This window comes from Spermophilus citellus, assembly GCF_964194105.1.
Source record: "Spermophilus citellus genome assembly, chromosome: 18".
NCBI lineage: Eukaryota > Metazoa > Chordata > Mammalia > Rodentia > Sciuridae > Spermophilus > Spermophilus citellus.
In genome coordinates this window covers 37,470,977-37,488,405 of record NC_138200.1, presented here as the reverse complement: position 1 = coordinate 37,488,405, position 17,429 = coordinate 37,470,977, and the positions used below count along the sequence as shown (strand labels likewise).

Below are 17,429 nucleotides of genomic sequence, written 5' to 3'. Positions count from 1 at the left end.
TCAAAGCCAGCTTCAGCAACAGTGAGGCGCTCAGCAACTCAGTGAGACCCTGTCTCTAAATAAAATACAAAAAGGGCTGGGGATGTGGCTCATTGGTCGAGTGACCCTGACTTCAATAACGCCCCCCACCCCCCCAAAAAAAACTCTGCACATGACCTTGAGGTTTTCCTAGAGCCTTAGAAGTGCATCCACAGAGATGAGATGGAGAGCAGAAAATTGATAGTCAGAAAAATGTGAAACCCAGTCTGCAATTTCCTGTGTGACTGTCTCTCTCTCTTTTTTAAATATTTCTTTCAGTTGTAGGAGGACATAATACCTTTTTTTAAATTTTATTTTAAATATGTGGTGAACCCCGGGCCTCACACTTGGGAGACAAGTGTTCTACTGCTGAGCCCCAGCCCCAGCCTGTGACTGTCTCTATTTGTTGGTTTGTTTTCATGGCACTGGGGATTGAACTCAGGGAGTGACAAATGCTAGCCGCTGTGTGACTCACTTCACTTGTCTGAGCCTCAAATCAAGGACAAGGGGGATAATAATGGCCCTGCCGCCAGCGTAGAGTGGCTGTGGATATTAAATGAAATCATACTGGAAAGCGCAGCAAGCACCATACCTAGTAGACCGGACATTGACTAAGGCGTGGCTGTCACATATTGACACTAAAGCCCAGAATGGGGAAGGGTCTGGCCTGTGTCGTATCAGGGGGTGCGCCTGGACATCTGGATCCCAACGGGCACTCCCACACTTAACTTTGCGGTCCTGTCCCCCCCCCCCCACCATGCCCGACCAGCAATGCCAGCAGCACTCACTAAAGAGCCTTGCAGATACCAAGGCAAGGCAGCAGCTGCTCCACGCCAATGTCACCCACAGAGTTATAGTCCAGCTGCAGGGCCACGGGCCGCTGGAGGTGCCGCAGCACAAAGGCCAGGGCGGCACACTCGGCGGGGCCCACCCTGCAAAACGTCAGCTTGAGGTGCCCGACATCCAGCCCGCGCACCGCCTCCCGCGCCAGCCGCTCCTCCTGCATCTCATACAGGCTCCGGATGAGCCAGATGAACCCGGGCATGGCGTGCATGCTCTTGGCCTCACCCGGCACAGCTGGTGGGATGGACTGGAAGTGCTTGCGGAGGCTGCGGGATAGACAGCGGCGAGTACAGGCTCGTCGGCGCCGAAGCAGGGCCTTTTTGGACACCTGGCACGGAGCCAGCAGGTCCCGGTGCTCCTGGGACAAGAGCCCTGCCAGGAAAGCTGCTGTGATCTGAAGGTTGTGCGGCTCGGCCTTCTGCAGCAAAGCCACCACGCTGCCCTCCTCACACCTGGAGCCCTGGACACACAGTGTGGGCAGCAGGCGGGCCAGTGGAGAGCTGCCCGGCCTGTGGCAGTTGAAGAGGCATCTGAACGAGGCTACGGGCACGTCAGGGCTCAGCGCCAGGTAGATGGCCGCAAAAAAGCACTGGAAAGTAATGTGCAGGAATTCCAGGGCTGGCTCGCTCCCTGGCACCACCCGCTGGGCACACACCAGGAAGCCAAGAGAAATGTCATCAGGGTCCACCTGGGCTGCCTGCAGCTGCTGGGCAGAGAACACGTAGCAGCACATGCCCAGGCCCCAGAGAGCCAGTCGACCAAGGTGCAGGAGGGTGGAGAGCCTGACTCGGAAGAGGCCAGGTCCCCGGACGTGGGAGGCCATGTCTGGCGGGGAAGCACGCAGCAGGAAATGCTGCAGGATCAGAAGGTACATATCTGTGGTGGTCTTTGGGGACCCCCCGTCCTGCAGCAGCAGTTCCTGGTGGCATCTGGACACCATCCATGAGAAAACAGGAAGGTGGCATAAGCCGTACAGGGCTGAGGTAGCTTGGAGCAGGTGGAGGAGGCGGTCCGCCATCCCAGGCTCAGGATGGCACCTCCTCAGGTAAAGCTCGATGGCCTCCTTTGAGAAGCCCCTCAGGTGGCACTCGGTGCACGTGTACTTCCTGAGGAGGGCCGACACAGCGTCTGGACGGCTGGTCAGCACCTTGCGTGCGTTCTTGAGCAGGTTGCCCTGCAGGAGGTTGAAGAGCAGAGTGGGGACTGACGTGGGGTCCGACGGGGAGCAGTGGCGCTCACCATCGGTGAACCTGAACCTGAACTCATCGAAGCCGTCGAAGGTTAGCAGGACGCGGTCGGGGTGGTCGAGGAGGAACTGAAAGACGTCCTGCTGGCCCGCATCGGGCCAACAGCAGTGCTCAAAGATCAACGTCCTCAAGGACAGCCGTTTGGTCACGCACTGCAGCTGCCGGCAGCTGAACGGGAAGACGAAGAGAAAGTCCTGGAAGTGCTGCCCAGTCGCCCAGAGCAAGTGCAGCCTCTGCAGGAGTGTGCTCTTGCCGCTGCCCGCCTCGCCCACCACCAGCACAGTGTCCGCGTCTTTGTTGAGGTGTCCCTGGGCTCTGAAGAGCTCCTCCAGGCCCAGGGTGGCAGGGCTCTTGTGCAGGGCCCCGGCCATGCCCACCTCCGTGCGCAGCTCCAGGGTGTTCTCTGTGTACACGTCGTCCAGGCACAGATTCTCCGCGCCGTCGTAAGTGCTGAGGCAGCGGGACTGCGCGGACACCGTGCTCCTCAGCTTGGAGACGTACTTCCGGCAATCTGCAGCTGGAAGACAGCAGAAGAGTGGATGAGGACGAGACTGTGGTCAAGGTGGGACCCGGCCGGAGCGGGCTGCATGGAGGAACGTGCTGATAGGAGAGAGGGGCCAGTGGGCGCCCATTAGCTGGGGACTTCGAAGACAGCCACAGAACCTTCCTAAACCTTAGTTGCCTCCCCTGTGAAGTGGGGAGACTGGCGGTCACCACCTTATGGAACTTTACCACACATCAACTGAGATAATGTATGTCCGGTGCCAAGAACAACGTCCCTCACAAAGTAAATGCTCCCAAGACATCAGCCAGTGCCCTGACTACTACTGACTCCAGACTGACTGTGGGGATTGGGCTCGAGTCACAAGACCTGTGTTCTGATGCTGTTCCCACCATGTTGGCCGGGTGGCTTCACACAAGTCCCCTCACCACTCATCTTCAGTCACCTCTTCCTGCAGGGAAGCAGGATCTAAGGGCTTAGGATTCTGCAGTCAGACACACCTGGGTTTAAAACCTGGGTCCAGGGGCTGGGGTTCTGGCTCAGTGGTAGAGCGCTTGCCTAGCACATGTGAGGCACTGGGTTTCATCCTCAGCATCACATAAAAATAAATAAACAAGCAAATAAGATGAAGGTATCGTGTCCATCTATACCTAAACATATAAAAAATAAAAAACCTGCATCCACCATTCATTTGGGGACACCACCTAACCTGTCCAGGCCTTGGTTTTCTGATCTCTAGAAATGGGAACAATCCACATCTTGAAGAACTGTTTCAGGAGCAGTGAGATGAGTGGGGTTTAGAAGGATATCTGGCACTTGGTAAACAATCCAAAAGTGGTATTCACTATTCTCATTACTGGTACAGGCACTGCAGTGCCCCCCGGCCAAAGATGTCCATATCCTGATTCCTGGAGCCTGTGACTATGTTCCCTTACATGGTAAAAGGGATTAGGTGGCTGCGGTGAGAGGAACCTGCAAAAATCTGAGTGGGCCCGGGCACTGGAGGGCCTCAAGGTCACGGTGGTTCCCAGGCCAAGCACTCAGACAAGACCCTCTGATTCTGCCTGCACGTCCCCATCCTCCTCTTGTCCCCTCTGCAGGGAGAGTTCGCGTGCCCAGGGTGCATCCAGAGGGCTGATGCTTTCCTTTATCATCCTGGTTCCAGTGTGTGAAAACCACTTCCTGTGTGAGGGGTCGGTTCCTCTTTTGGGAAATAGAGAAGTGCCAGTCCCAAGAGCTAGGCTGGTAGGACATCAGCACAGCTTACATCATCAGAGCCGCACTGCCCCCAACCAAACACTGGCCCGCTTGTTCTCGACCCAGGAGCCAACAGGTAATTTTTGCAGAGAGCTCTCAGCTCAATGAATTTTGCAGTTGCTCTGTGTCTATGTTTTTTTATGTTTTATTTTTTGGTCATTTTTAAGATGGAGTCTTGCTGTGCTGCCTAGACTGGACTCCAACTCTTGGGCTAAGTGGTTCTCCTGTGGCTGGGACTACAGACACGTGTCACCTCTTTTGCTCCCAGAGCTATGCTTACTGTTGCTCTTTCTGCCCTTTGGCTATATCAGGAGCACTAAGCAGACACCAGAAGCTATAGACCTTTCTTTCCAATACCCTGACTTCCATCGCAGATTCACAGCCATGGTTAACGACACCAAATTCCTCAAAAAAAAAAAATTCTCATTTTAAAGATATCAATAGACATATCACTTGTCACCTTCAGCAGCACCTGCCCCCATGGCAAGGTGTCCCCAGTGCCTGCCTCGCCAGCTATGCTTGATGATATCAATAATCGTTAACCAAGGGCCAGCTGGGTACTGTGCATTGATGTCTCTATCCTGCTCTTGAAGGAGATGACACACAGCCACATGCCAAGCACAGGCCTGCAGCCATCCTGCCCTCAGGCCCGCTCGCTGCTGAGAGGCCAGGACTCAGGGTGAGAAACCCATCTGTCAGCACCAGGCACACAGCTCAAGGGCCTTCAGTGCTGATGAGCTTTCCCTCTCGAGGCTGCTGGAACAAGACTCAGGGAGCGCCCGGCTTGCATCTTCTCTTTACAATGGGAGATTTCTTCTCCCCTCAAGACAGTGCAGGTGAGGACAGTTTGCAGTCACACCCGTCTCCACTGCTTCGTCACCTAACCTGCCTGCCCAGTTTCCACATCTGTAAAGTGGAGGAAACACCTAATTCCCAGGGTTATTGCAAAGGGTATTTATTGTCCGGTGTGTTGTAGCTGTGTGCACAGGCCTCTCCCATTCCTGGGTGGGGTTGGTGAGCATGGGCACTGAGGGGTGCCACGTTCCCTAAATCCACTTGGTCCCTGAGGTTCTGATCATGAGTAGCTACATTTCAGAGATCAAGAGATACCCAGCCCACCTCTAAAAGTGAATCTGGATCTTCTTAGTGCAGATGACAAGAGCTGGCACGGTAAGGAGCTCTTGTGGTTAGCCCTTGCTTCATGGCAGCTCCAGTAATCACGTTGCAGCACAGGACATGATCAAAGCTAAGGGACGAGGTCAATAATTTCATCCTTTCATTCCCTCCCTGCAAGCCTGATGAGTCCGGGAGCCATGTTAGCTTTAAAATGAGGAAACTGACTCTCGTGGGAGGCTGATGCAGAGCCAATATGTGGGTGCCAATGGATGCATGCTCTGCTATTAACCATGAATCTGCACTGACTTCCTTTCCCTTTCTGACAAACTGAGAAGAACAAACACATACCCACTAAAGGCAGGGGCAATGGGACTGGTAACTCCAGAATGTGCCGGAGAAGGAAAGCAGCCAATCCATTTGCCTTCACTGCGGCAAGATCAAGCAGCCTCCTTGCCTGTGGGAGAAGAAGAAGCCATTATTTCTAAAGAAGGGCTGAGGAGGGGTGTGGGAAGGTTTCGACCAAGTACAAGTTGAGCATCTCTAATCTGCAAACCTGAAATAGGAAATGCTCCCAAATCCAAAACTTTCTGAGCATCAACACGACGTCACAAGGGGACGATTCCATACTATGAAACTGTTGCATGCACAGAATTATTTGAAATATTGTATAAGATTATCTTCAGGCTATGTGTGTAAGGTGTAGATGAAACATAAATGAATTTCACTTTTAGATTTGGGCCTCATCCCCAAGATCTTTTATTATGTACATGCAAATATTCCAAAATCTGAAAAAAACAAATAGAAAACCAAGACACTTCTGATTCAAGCATTTAAGATAAAAGATATTCTATATGAACTACAATGCCATAGGATCTCTCTGCCATCACAATAAAAGGCCTGAAAAACAAATAAATTATCACAGGAGTTATAAGAAGTTGGTACAATATTGGATGGTGAAATGAACACACTCATCCAATCTGGCTCCTTCTCCAAACCCACTCAAGAAGTAAATACCTAAAAAAATAAACAAATGTACAAAGATAAGGAAAATGATTCCAGATGCTGTGGATGACTTGAAAGAAAAGTGATTTCAAGTCTCATGGCTTCCATGCTTGAACATGATCTCTGTTCTTGATCCCCAGCCTGAACTCGTCCCTGAATCTGGGCCTGGCTCATCAATTGCCCATTTGCCATCTCCACTCATATACACCCACACATGTGCCAAGCCTAGAGCCATCCTCATATCAGCTGAAGTCAACGCCATCTTCCAGGTGCTTAGCCCCAGAGGTTTGAAGTCACCCTTGAAGCTTTAATCCACCAGAAATCCTTTGGGCACCATTAAGTATACCTAGAACACTGCCCAATGGAACTAGAAATCGACTACAAATGTGAGCCACGCGCGAGATTTAAAATCTTCCAACAGCCACATTCTTTAATGTTTAAAAAGATGAAATTGATTTTAACTATATATTCCATTTAACCCAAGATATGCAAAGGATTACCATTTCAACACGTAGTCAATATTATAAAAAAAAATGAGTGTGATAATGCAGCATTCTTTCCTCCATATTGTCTCTAAAATCTGGTGTGTCTTATGCACTCAGAGAATATCCGGGTGGACCACGTGTTCTGAGCACTCAGTATCCACACATGGCCTCGTCGACAGCTGCAGAGCCCCCGCCATTCCCCCGTACCCCCTCTAGAACACCCTGCTCACCTAGAAAACCTCAGAGCCTGCCAAATGGGCCTCCCTTCTGTGTCCCTACCCCGTCATCTCCTTTATAAATAAAAGATCCTCACACCTCCTGTTAAACAGCACCATCAAACCCTGAGTCCCACAGTAAACTTCACGGCACAAAACAGTCAAAAGTCTCTGTCCATAACCATCTGGTTCCCAGCTGCACCCCGACCTCCCCTCTTCCTCCTCTTCCCCGCCCACCCGACTCAGCACTGGCCTCCTATTCCCTGGGAATCCCAGCATGCTCCTGCCTCTGGGCCTCTGCTCTGGCTGCATCCCCCGGCCTGCAATGCCCTCTCCCCACCTGGGCCATGGCGAATTCCCTCCCCTCCTCCAGTTCTTTGCCCAGATTCCCTCTTCCCAGTGGGATCTCTCAACTACTCTATTTAAATGCGAACTCACTTGCTCCCTGCTCTCCCTACCCTCTCCACGTCCAGAACACTCCACCAACTCTCCACGGCATGAGCACTTTCTAACACACTCTGCAGCTCAATTCCTTCTGCCCCTAGAAGAGGAGGGGACTCAGAAGACTCCAGAAAGCCAAATCCTAAGCCAACAATAGGGAAGTCAGGAAGTGCATAGGTCTAGAATCTGTCAGGGGGCTCTGAGACTCTCATCATCCGGTACCTCTGGAACCAAAGGAAATGACAAAGGCAAGCACTGAGTCAAAGTGGTCTGTGAACTAGATCTCCAGATGCCCCTGCCCACTCCAAGCCACCAGCAAATATCCCTGCCTGCCATGGCAAAGTTGGCCTATTGATATTCTGGAAAGGGTAAAGAGAGGGATCCCTGGCTGGGCATGATGGCACACGCCTGTAATCCCAGCGGCTCGGGAGACTGAGGCAGGAGGATCACAAGTTCAAAGCCAGTCTTAGCCATTTAGTGAGGCCCTACGCAATTCAGTAAGACCCTGTCTCCAAATAAAATACAAAAAAGGGCTGAGGATGGGGCTCAGTGGTTAAGCGCTCATGGGTTCAATCCCTGGTACCAAAAAAAAAAGAAGTGGGATGTGGATCTCTGGATTATGAGACATCAGGCACAATTAAATTAATCATACACCAAACACAGGTTTAATGACCCGGTGCAAAACAAACGCTGAACACTGAAACTTTTCCTACCAGCACCCACTGCCTCTCAGCCCCTGGGCTCCCAGGACTCTGGTTATCAGACCTTTACCTCCAGGTGGGTCTAGGCAAGGAATTTGGTCAATCCAGAAGGAAAGTCTAAAGATGCAGATAAATAGATAGATAGATAGATAGATAGATATCTCAATCTGCCATTTCCCAAAATCTCTACAGTGGAATGCATAGCAGACAATTTTTACCTGCACATTCATTGAATTTTAAAGTTCTCTATTTCAATAACAAGAAGGACAACCAAGGACTACCATATGCCCAAAGAAAATATTTAATATGGGAAGTAAAAGTCAAACCAGTGGGGAAAGGGAAAGCAACTCGTTGGATAGAAAAGTTTATGTGTGATGAAGGAAACAACCTAACCTACCCAAGCAAACAAAACAGAACAAAATAACTATCATTGTGATCTTTAAGGAAAAGAAAAGATTGTATTCATAAAACAAGAGCAAGATGCTATAATGAAGGAATAGTCAAAATTGCCCTTGCACATTAAAAGTGTGATAGCAAAAATGAAAAATTTAAGAGTTTACAATAGAGAATATCATATATAAAATAGAGCAAAAAATAGAAATGGAAAATAGAAGGAAATTAAAGAGTTAGTCAAGAAATTCTAATATTCAAGTAATTATAATTGCATAAAGAGAGAAGAGAGAAAATAAAGTGGAATAAACTCATCAATTAAATTTCCCAGAACATAAAGATATGAGCTTCTGCATTCAAAGAGCCTGTTGGGTATCCAGCACCTGAGGCACATAAGTGTGAAATTTCAGAACGTTGATGACCAAAAGAAAATCTGAAAAGCTTCCAGAAAGACATATATAATGGTTTTAGAATTCTTAGCAACAACATCCGGAAGAGAAGGTAACGGAATAATGCCATCAGAATTCTAAAGGAAAATGATGGCCAACATAGAATTTTATATCCAGTCTAACTGTCAATAAAGTGTGGTTGAAATGACAGACACACATTCTTTCTAATGGATTTACTAGAAGACATATGATCTATCATAATGGAATAAATAATAAAAGAAGAAGACATAGTATTCAGAATACAGGAAACCCAACACAGGAAGGCCAATATCAGGATGATGGCTGTGGGCTACACAGAGGGCCACCTGTTTAGACGGAATCACCATTGACTCAAATCTGAGGGCCGTTACCTCCGAGATCACAGGTAAGCCTGGCCCTCATCCTTATCTGTCTGTGACTTGTCTTCACCATGAACTAGCATCATTCCTCTCAACCCTGCTGCCTAAGTCAGCTGAGGACATTCATTTCACCCCACAGGAGTGCTTGTCTTGACCTCTTCCTGGGAGCCAGAATAGCCTTTGGTGAGCTCACAACTGGGTGAAAGAGAAACCCACGTCCCCTGACCATATTCCCACTGGACATGCAGCTCCACTCTCATACCAGTGCTTCCTGATCCTCCAGCCTGACCTTGTCCACCAACCTCCCAGAGTCCCCTATAAACTCCCAGGGAAGGCAGGGCCAGTCCACATCCACAAGACCCTGTTAGGCTTCCCTGACCTGGGAACACTGACCTAAGAAAGGGCAATTTGGCCCTTTCCTTACACAACAATGTGTGGCTTGCTACTCAGTTTTTCAAAAGAAAAAAAAAATCCAGCATTTAAGGGTTTAGTTTAAAATGTGCTAAAACCATAAAGTGAAGGAATGATTAACACCAAAGTTAGGCTAGACGTTGCCTCTGGTTGTTGCAACTGAAGAAGAGTCTGGGTGCTGATAGCGTTCTATTTCTTAATCGGGGTGATGCAACATATTTATCCTGTACGTATGAAATTTATCCACTATTCTGTAGGCATGGTATGTTTCCCAATCTAAAAATGTTTAAGTTAATATTGTGACAGGAGCAAGCAATTCAGAGCTCACTCTGACACCCCAGTCCCATTAACTTTAGCAGTTGCATGAGTCACACGGACAGTTGATATCACAGCTGGTGTTACCAGTCTCAGGTTTCCTAACAACTGTTATTCCCAACTGAGCAAAACCACAGGAAGCCCTCACATTTTATGACAGAGAAAGAACACAAGAGCTGGGTGCAGTGGTGCACGTCTATGATCCCAGCAGCGAGGGGCACTGAGGCGGGAGGGTGGCAAGTTCAAAGCCAGCCTCAGCAAAAGTGAGGTGCTAAGCAACTCAGTGAGACCCTATCTCTCTATAAAATACAAAATAGGGCTGGGGATGGGGCTCAGTGGTTGAGTGCCCCTGATACTCCCCTTACTCCCCGAGGAAAAAAAAAAAAGAAAGAAACAACTTAAACTTTGGAGAAAAACAGACCTGGATTCAAATTCTAGCTGGCCCCTTCCCAGATGAGCAATTTGGATGGTTTCCACATTGTCAAGGAAGACTGTAGTCACACCACACCATTGGGAGGACATAGTGAGGCTTAAATGATGTAGTAGAGGGAAAAGGCTGAGTACAGCGTGGGGCACATAGTAGGTCCTTTTAGACACATATTTGATGTTTAAGGGAGCCTAGGTAAGGCTAGGTTGAGGATAAGGAAATACTCTACTCCGTCTTCAAGCTGGCTGATTATTTATAGTGCAGACACCTTGAGGCAGCAACAGTAGCAATGGTTACTTTATGGACTTAGTTCCTTAGCTTGCATTTTGTTTCATTCCACAGTCCTTTCCAGCCCCCAACCTGATATCATTGTCAATGGTCAGTGGTAGCACCTCTATGTAGGAAATTGCAAGGTTCCCCGTGGGGGTCACATTAATAGGACATACCACAGTTACCACCCACACTGAAACCGAAATTCGGCCTTGGGGTGGGGGGGCACCAAACACCAAAGCACAACTTGAAGGAAACTCAAGAGAAAGGTGGATTCTAAACACCTAGAGCTCGCTGGGCCGCCCTTGGCCCCTCCCCCAGTCCTCAGCTCTGCTCCCCACTGTCCCTTCCACAGCTCAGCTCAGTCCCCACTTTCCATGTGGCTTCTGCGGTCCACTTAGATCTTTCTCAGGAGGGATTCTTAGTTCATGAAATCCAGCCCGTCTTTGTCCCAACCTAAGCATTTTAAGGTCCTTAGTTTCCCTCTATATTCTGCTTTAGCTGCATCTCATAGACTTTGATAATAATATTCTCATTTTGGGGGCAGTACCAGGGATGGAACTCAGGGTGCCAAACCACTGAGCCACACCTCCAGCCCGATTTTGTATTTTATTTAGAGAGAGGGTCTCGCTGGGTTGCTTAGCACCTCGCTTTTTTTTTTTTTTTTTGGCTGAGATTGGCTTTGAACTCACAATCCTCCTGCTTCAGTCTCCCAAGCTGCTGGAATTACAGGCCACCACACCCAGCTCTCATTTTTTTTTTTTTATCTTAATTACTTTCTGATTTCCAGTATGATTTCTTCTTTGATCCATAAGCTAGACCATTTTTTTTTTCTTTACCAATCCAAATACTTCCTCTGTCTGGGCCCTAGGCATCTCAGCTAGCTTCTCCAAATCCCTCAGAGCATCCAGACCAGACCACACTGGTGATCACTTGATCAGAGACAACCAGACATTAACTTGTAACTTCCTGGGTGGGCCACTTCTATCCCTCCAATAAAACACAAGAAACTTGAACAGGTAGGCTCTCGGGGTATGATCGTAGGTCTTATCTCCACTAGTTAGACAGGACCAGAATGTGTCTGCACTGTGAATAATTAGCCAACTTGAGTCAACTTGAAAACAGAGTAGTTTATTTCATCATCCTCCACCTAGTCTTACCTAGGTCCACACATCAAATATGTGTTTAAAAACAGGCAAAAATAAAAACTACAAATTTCCCCAATTCAGACCATTCTAAAACTCCAACCGAACTCCACTTCATTCATTCACTCAGCAATCCATTCATTTCAGCAGCAAGTGTTTACAGAGCACTTACCATAGTACCATGGACTCTGAGTACAAACTTCAGGTAAGAGTCTGGAATGTGATAAGCTCTGAATAGCGTCTGGCTGAATAAATGAGTGAATGAATTAGTGATGAATGAACAGTCAAGGCTGTGGTCCAACAGTGGCTCTCTGCTCAACCACCGTCATCCAAACCACTTTCCTGGGCCTTAATTCCCTATTCTGTCAAGTGGAATGTGAATGCCTCTTTTCCATCTGGAGGCCTGACAATCGCTGTTTGAGGAAAATAAAACAGAGTGTTTCAAAAAAATACCCACAGACGCTTTTCTGTCCTTGCGGTCTCCGTTGAATCATCGTATTTTCAGGGACAGCTACATCCCGGCTCCAAACGCCTGTGATCCAACATGATTTCCCATTAGAAATCCTACGAGGACATATTAGTGCGTTGCGTGCTATTTCAATTATTGATACAGACTTAATATAGTGAAGCGTTATGCTCTGTTGAGCTGTTCATTTAAAAGACAGTGATAAGCATGTGCAAGGACAGAATGTGGCTTATAACAGCAGTCAGGGGTGACATGGATGTGTGCTTCCTATTTTTCTCCCCAAAATCACGTAAGATAAGTATGGAACTATTTAGAGTGCTGTTCAGATGAGGAAACTGAGACAGGAGAGACTAAGGATGCACAGGTTCCACACAGAAGTCGGAAGCACCCCGAGCTGACCTTGACCCTGCATCATTCCGGCACCAGAACCGGAGCCCGGTGCCAACCTCCTGCCCTCACCAGCAGTGGTTCACTGCCAATAGCCAAGGGCAGCTCCTCCCCTCCTGGCTGCTCTTTAGGGGGAATCCCGTGGACCGCGTTACCCCACGGGCTGCCCTCCCAGGCACAGTCAGTCTGATGACTAAGAGCCTTTCCTGTGAACGCCGACCCCAGGCCGTGCCTCACCCTCTGGGAGGACGTGAAAATGGGCAGTCTGATGTCATCACACTCGTACTGGCTGATGAAGCCGCGCTCCCGCACCAGGTCCAGCACAGCCTCCACGTGGCTGTACAGTCTCCTGACGATGGCCGGCCGGTGACTCTGCAGGTCTCGGGCTGGGTGGAGTGAGTGGGGGTCCCAGCCGCCACGTGGCTCAGGGGACTGACCGCCGGCCTGGGCTTCCTGGAGAGCTGCGACCAGCTTCTCACAGCCCCAAGCGCCCTTGTTCCCGACAGTGTCCAGCAGGCGCCTGGCCAAGCGGGAAAGAGGCTGGCCTGGGAGGCTGAGGCTCTCGTAGTCCTCCCAGGAGAGGACTTCCCAGGACAGCAGCCAGTCCAAGATGCTCTCGAAGCCCTCCAGGGACCCGGAGACCAGCAGCCCCACCAGGTGACTCCTCTGTGCCTGGAGAGCCTCCTGGGAGCACATCTCACAACCTAGGGAGAGAACGGAGAGCAGGGCTCAGTAGGGCTTCCCCAGGAGCCAGGGAGGGGCGGGCCAGCCCACCCCAGGACCTGGTCAGCCGTGGCGCCCCCCCAGCATTACGCACCCCTAGCTCTCCATGGTACAGACCGCAAACCAGGCCCGAGCTCCAGGTCCCCCGGCAAGATTGAAGCAGCCAAGAACTGAATCAAGAATCCCTGGCTCCCATCTCCTGCTCCATCCCCGGCTTCAGAGGTTCAAAAGGGCTGGAGCTAAGATGAGGAGCAGTGTCTCCTGGGGGACCAGGGAATTGGCTCTTTGAGGCAGGAAGAGAGGACCTCACCACCAAGCTCGGATTCCCGCCAAGCAGCTTCAATAATGCGTGAGCACCATCCTAAATGCTTTGCTGCGTGAATCCACTTGCCTGCCTGCCACTCTGAAATCGGTGCCGTGCTCAGCCCCCTTTTACAGAGGAAGAAACTGAGGCACACAGGGTTGCACAAACCGTGCACGAGGCAGAGCTGGGACCTGAAGGCACGCAGCGCGACTTCAGGAGGCATCCCCTTAACCCCTGTACTGGAGTTCCCCACAGGGCCTCGCGCCCACCCCTGTGTGGGTGACCCACAGCCACCCAACTGGGGCACATGGCTACTGAGATACCAGGAGAGGTGAGGTGGAAAACCGTGGTGCAGACTAAGTTGTTTCAGAGCCTGCTAGAGCGTCTGCACGCGCACGCGCGCGCGCGCACACACACACACACACACACACACACACCCGCCCCACGGCCCTCACCTCCTCCACACACACCACCACACATCACAGGCTGGCACTGTCACTGTGGCCATCATCAATGGCTTACTCTGGGCTCAGCCCCCAGACTCTGGGAATTTGAGGGGAAGTGACCTCCAGAAGCGTCAAGCCCTAGCAGGATCCCTGAGTGGCAGAGAAAATCTCTCAGCATGGTCAGTTCTGTGACTGTCACAGGGCCAGGGACAAGGACTGGTGCAGCACCCAGGGAAAACGAAAGTGAAAGGAAGAAAGGCACGGAAGAGGACAGCAGAGGGACACGGGCAGCAAGTGGCCTGGGGGCTTCGCCTCTGTCCTGCTGGGCCCATGGCAAAGCCTGGGTCTAGTCTTCCTGGCCCCCATCCCTAAGCTTGGCACGTGCTTGGCCCAGCAGAGGACCCTGGGAAGGGTCATCAATCAAACCTCCAAGCAGGGAGGGGGGGACGGGAGCATCCTGCACCTTCTCATAAGACAGCGACATGCAGACTGGCCTCATGCTGGCCAGGCAGGGACACTAGGCAGCAAGGGCACCTGGACCTGTGTGTCCGGCAGCTTGGGGGAGACGGTGTCCCTATGCACAGGCCACTGTAAACCAGGATTTAAGACAGCTCTCCTTGGTCAAGAAGGTGTCCTCACTGAGCCACCAACAACCAGGGACAAGGGAGGGGAGGACAGCAAGGGGCGGTGGAGTTCTGGGTGGGACCTGGGGTAGTCTCAGCAGCAGAGACACTAGCCCCCAACCCCTGTCCAGGTCCTAGGAAGTAACTGCCCCCACTCTCCCTCCCTGAGAATAGCCCAGAAGAGGGGTCAGCACCCTCCTCAGCCCTCAGCCTGGCAAGCAGGGTGCAGCCAGGAGAAGAGGAAGGTGAAGACTAGGCCGAGCCCAGGCAGTGCCCACTCCTCTTACCTGGGGGATGCCCAGGGAGAGACATCCACTACCTCCTTCTCATCTGGACAGTCTAGCCCAGCCTCTCAGCAAAGCCCACCAGGAGGAGCAGGAGGAGCAGGCAGGCCAGGCCATCTGTGGGTGAGCCTTGAGCAGAGCGGGGCACTGGACGGGCGGTCCTGGGTCGTCCACAGACCCCACCTTGAGGGGAAATCCCGAAAGGATGGGCCGGAAGCCGGAGCCAGCTACAGAGCACCGTGATCTTGGCACAGAGCCTGGTGCGTCCACCGTGGCCCTCACTGAAAGGCAGGACAGGGCCCGCTGGAGACACGAGACACACCGAGCAGACGTGCCCACCCCCAGGGACAGGAGCTGCAAGGAGCAGGCCCTTCCCAAACATGCCAAGGCCGGGGCTGCCTGGCTAGTGACATAAGGGACTCAGAGGGAGAGGCTGGCCCAAGCCATGAGGCCTGATGATTTGTCCTCCTGCCAGCTGTGGGAAAATCCCATCTGTGCCAATCTGGTGGAAACCTCAGAGCCAGGAGAATCCCCAGGGACCCACGCAGCCAGCCCCGCCTCTCAGCAGGCATGGTTCTAGCTCTTCTTAAACACGTGGCAAAGAAGACTGACCTCGGTGCTGTCCTCACTAGCCAGCTCAGGAAGTTCATAAACTCAGGAAGTTCTTCGTTATATCTAGCTTAAGTTACTCCTGCTTCCATTTAAATTGGAAGGGAGGGAAATAGGTAGATGTTCACTCATCACTTATTCCATAAAAACTGTGCCTGAAATCCTACCACTTGCACCTTTATCACCTGGGCAGACTCCCCCTCTTTAGATCAATACTTCAGTTGGCCTCTATTGCCTTTTCTTCTCTAGTTATTAGAGGTTAGGTGTCACTGCTTGGGGAGGCTGAAACAAAGAAAGGCACCACTTTGTGAAACAGAGGGTCAAGGTGACCCACGTGGCACCTCCCTTACCCCCAAGCTCAGGCCTGCACCCGGACACCTCCTTCCTCCTGACATCACAGCCTGCCTGGCTTCTCTGCAGTCACAACAGGTGCTCGGTGTGTTAAAATCTTAGCCTCCACCCCCTGCAGACAGAAGGAGAGGGAGGCCCAAGGAGGCCCAGCTAGGGCTGCCTGGGTCCGAGCTGGGGCCAAGCCTCCCCTGGGCCATCAGATCCAATCCCTCCTTCCCCTGGCCTTGGCTGCTCTTCCCTCAGAGACCACTCCCATGGGACACAGGGGACTGATTCCTGTTGGTGAACATGAAGCCCTCCCTGGGCGGCTGTCCTCGGTCAGCTCCAAGCCCCTTTGCCCCCGTCTATGGCTGAACAGCTGTCCTCAAATCCTCCTGCTCGTCCCCTCCAATGGCCCTTCCAACCCCCCCCCCCCCCCCGCCGATGGCCACTTTGGTCGAGGTCACCCGTGACCTCCCATGACACAATCTCATCTGTCTCCTCTGGTCTCCTCTGCCAGAGGTGTCGGTCCCCACAGCTCTCCTCCCCCTTGATGCGCTCCCCCCAAGGCCCTCAGGTCACCAGACTCAGACTCCTCCCCTGTCCCACCGGATGCGCTCTTTCTCTCTCTCTCTCTCTGGCTGGTTCCTGGTCCTGGGGCCCCAGAGCTCAAGGACTAGACCTCTCCTCCATACCCCCTCCCGAGTGAGCCCACCTCTCTCCTGGCTTGAAATACCAACCTCATGGTGACGATGCCTAACTGTCCTCACCAGCTCCAATCCCACCCCTCACTCTTCCCAGGGGCCCACTCGACACCACATGGATGTCTGGGGACATCTCAAGCTGGAAAAGCACAAAACCAAAGCCCTGACCTTCCCCCTAAACAGCTCCATCTCAGCGATGGCAGCCCCAGACTTCTAGGTGCTCAAGCCAAAGCCTCAGTGTCCTCCTAGGCTCTACCTTTCTCCTGCACCCCACATCCTAGCAACCCAAGCTTCAGAATACTCACTGAATCTGAAATCTCTGTCCTGCGTGGTCCCCCTTCACTGTGTCCTCCTGTTCCCTCATGCCCTACCGTCCACTCTCAGCCTCACAGCTAGCTGAACCTGCTAAGGCAGAGCAGGTGGACTCCCTCGCTCAGAGCCCTGTGGTGGCCCACACGGTCACCTTCAATGACCCATGCAGTGAGCACTCAGCTTCCTGCCACTTACCTTTCTGCGCTCACTTCCTCCTAATTCCTCACCCACTCCTGGCCCAGCTACACTGGCCTTATCCTCCTTCCAAGAACAAGTCAGGCCTGCTCCTGCCTGTCATACTCCTGCCTCAGGACATTTGCACCAGCTCTTTGCTTGATGGGCATTCTCTCTACGCCCCCCCCCCCCAAATAGTCACCTGGGTTGTCCCTCACCTCCTTAAGACTTTGCTCCATGGTCACCCTCTCAAGAGGCCTTCCCTGTCTATGCTATACAAAACTGCCATCCCCAACCACAGCACCCATCCTTGCCTGTTTTCTTTTTCTCCATACCTCTTCTCACCCCCTGAGATGCCATGTGTTTGCTTACTTCACTGCTGGTGCTCCTTTCTAGAGTGTGTACTCCACAAGAGCAGGGCAGGAGTGCTGTCTGATGTTTCCATGGCCCGGTCTCCCCTGTCTCCCTTGGTGCATCGAGAAAGGTTGTTGGAAG

The 17,429-nt window shown here is 51.6% G+C and overlaps 1 protein-coding gene across 9 annotated transcripts in view; it reads right to left on the bottom strand.

The window, feature by feature from the left end:
- The window catches only part of NOD2 (nucleotide binding oligomerization domain containing 2), a 33,997-nt gene that overhangs the window by 15,369 nt on the left and 1,199 nt on the right, over nucleotides 1–17,429 (bottom strand). For 5 of the 9 annotated variants that reach the window (XR_014019660.1, XR_014019661.1, XM_081274360.1 and 2 more), the window contains exons 2-5: nucleotides 14,809–15,086; nucleotides 12,663–13,129; nucleotides 5,332–5,437; nucleotides 807–2,625 (exon numbers count right to left, since the gene is read on the bottom strand). Coding sequence is in view for 7 of the 9 variants with exons in the window: in XM_081274360.1 (XP_081130486.1) it covers nucleotides 807–2,625; nucleotides 5,332–5,437; nucleotides 12,663–13,129; nucleotides 14,809–14,833 (2,417 nt within the window). In the remaining 2 variants the exon portion in view is untranslated. Of the gene's footprint in view, nucleotides 1–806; nucleotides 2,626–5,331; nucleotides 5,438–12,662; nucleotides 13,130–13,242; nucleotides 13,380–14,808; nucleotides 15,087–17,248; nucleotides 17,284–17,429 lie in introns of those variants that run through there. The other 4 variants (XM_081274362.1, XM_081274365.1, XM_081274361.1 and 1 more) reach the window with 3 other exon arrangements.